The sequence below is a fragment of the Aptenodytes forsteri genome, unplaced genomic scaffold (genome assembly GCF_000699145.1).
Source record: "Aptenodytes forsteri isolate BGI_AS27 unplaced genomic scaffold, ASM69914v1 Scaffold382, whole genome shotgun sequence".
Taxonomy (NCBI): Eukaryota; Metazoa; Chordata; class Aves; order Sphenisciformes; family Spheniscidae; genus Aptenodytes; species Aptenodytes forsteri.
The window spans coordinates 234,455-236,413 of record NW_008794625.1 but is presented as its reverse complement, the minus strand read 5'-3'; the positions used below and the strand labels follow the sequence as shown (position 1 = coordinate 236,413).

At 49.2% G+C, this 1,959-nt stretch overlaps 1 protein-coding gene across 1 annotated transcript in view; it reads left to right on the top strand.

The window, feature by feature from the left end:
• Window positions 1-1,197, top strand: part of ITM2C (integral membrane protein 2C) — a 9,822-nt gene extending 8,625 nt beyond the window's left edge. Inside the window, exon 5 of the mRNA XM_009273336.2 lies at window positions 1,106-1,197. Coding sequence (XP_009271611.1) covers window positions 1,106-1,197 — 92 coding nt within the window. The remainder of the gene's footprint in view (window positions 1-1,105) is intronic.
• The last annotated feature ends 762 nt before the right edge of the window (window positions 1,198-1,959 follow it).

The window sequence follows — 1,959 nt, the reverse complement described above, 5'->3', positions numbered from 1 at the left end:
AAGCCCCCTTTAAGTACTGATAGGCTGCAATAAGGTCTGCCTGAAGCCTTCTCTTCTCTAGGCTGAACCACCCCAACTCTCCCAGCCTTTCTTCATAGCAGAGGTGTTCCATCCTCCTGATCATTTTCATGGCCCTCTTCTGGACCTGCTCCAACAGGTCTGTGTCTTTCTTATGCTGAGGGCTCCAGAGCTGGACGCAGTACTCCAGGTGGGGTCCCACCAGAGCAGGGTAGAGGGGCAGAATCACCTCCCTCGACCTGCTGGCCATGCTGCTTTTGATGTAGCTCAAATATGTAAAAATTACAAATGGTAATGTTGCTGCAAAAAACTCCTTAATTTCAGTATTTGCATGTATTTGTTTTTAGACACTGGTGTATTTAAGGGCTTACCTGAAACATGAACCTATAGTCAGTTTGGGTTTGGATCTCTGGGGAAGCTGCAGGGTGCTGAGAGCGTTTGGGCACAGAAGTCATCGTGGCTGTAGTTCGTAGTTGCTTTCCCAACAGAAGCTGCACAATTGTGCACGGGGCTGCTGGCACGCTGGCTGCTGCTCTCATGGAGCCCTGGCACGGTCCTGCTTGTCAGCAGGGCACCACCAGGTTTGCTGTAAGAGGGGAGTAGCTGCCTGGCAGAGCTGCCCAGAGTTGAGGTCCTGCAGTTTAATGGCATGGGGAGCATTACTTGTTTCCCAGAGAGGCTGAGACCATAGCAGGATCAGTGCATGTGGGGATACAAACAGCCAGAGGGGTGGTGATTTTAAGCCCTCCTTGGCTGCATTCAGAGCTGTGCTCTGTACCAGCCTGTGACTTCTGCTGGTTTCATGAGGCTTTTTGGTCTCTGAGATAACACTGAGATGCTGTCAGCTGAAACCAGCTGTTTCCATGCAGGTCCTCCAGTTCATGGTAGCTTCTACTGCAGGACCATGGCCTAGAGAATATGGCTATTCTTCCAAAGACCAGGTTATGCTGCTTTTCATATGGGCTGTGTTCCTGCATTTCAGTGTTCAGCGGTTGCATCTCATCTGCTTTCCTTCCCCCATTTGCTCCAGCTCTTGTAAATTATCATTTGTTGAATTTCCCCTCTCCTGTCTTTCAATCACTTCTAGGTATCAGTCGACGCGAGGCTGGAAACTGTCATCATATTCGTCACTTTGAAAACACTTTTGTGGTTGAAACTGTTATCTGCAAAAAGTCATGAAGCCACTCTCCAGATGTAACCTTCCTTGGCTTTGCTTGCACACACATGCACACACATGCTCTCAGCCCTCTCTTTAGACATGGTAATCTGTCCTACTTTTTTTACTCCCTCCCCTGCTTGTGCACCTCTAACCTCTTGGGTCCATTGTGGCCTCACAGTGGATTCTCTTCTCTCCCTGCTATCTACCTGAGACGTTTGCTGGGTTTAAATTTACACAGTGGTCAAAGATAACCTGGGAGTAGATGCAGCTTCTTCCACACCACAGGATGGGAATCTCTTTTGGGAGCAGGTTTGGGGTAGAAGGGATGGCCGAGAAATAGAAGTGCTGGAAATAGGTGCTCTTTTCCTGGCTGAGTGATTTCAGGCTGGTATAGTGCTTTGAGGCTGCCTTGGCACCAGGACAGAAGGTGTATGTACAAGAGGAGGGTTACTATTTATATGCTGATGTAATGACCAGAAATACGTAACCAGATACACTTAGGAAAAGAATAGCTGTGAGGCTACAGACAGGTGATTCAGAAAGCTCAACAGAGGGACAGTTTCTGCCCAAACCATGCTGTGGTAGTCCCAGCTTGCTGTGTGCTGTCCCCCCGAAGACCAGATTTTCAAACATTGAAAGCAACCGCTATGTGTTGTTTTTATGGCTAGCTCCTGGACTCACCCCCCACCATGTCTCCTCCTGAACGCGGCATGGCTCAGTGTGACCCACTGAGCAATGCGGTGTATCCTAATGGTTGTTCAGGATGGGCAGGAGGCCAGGGC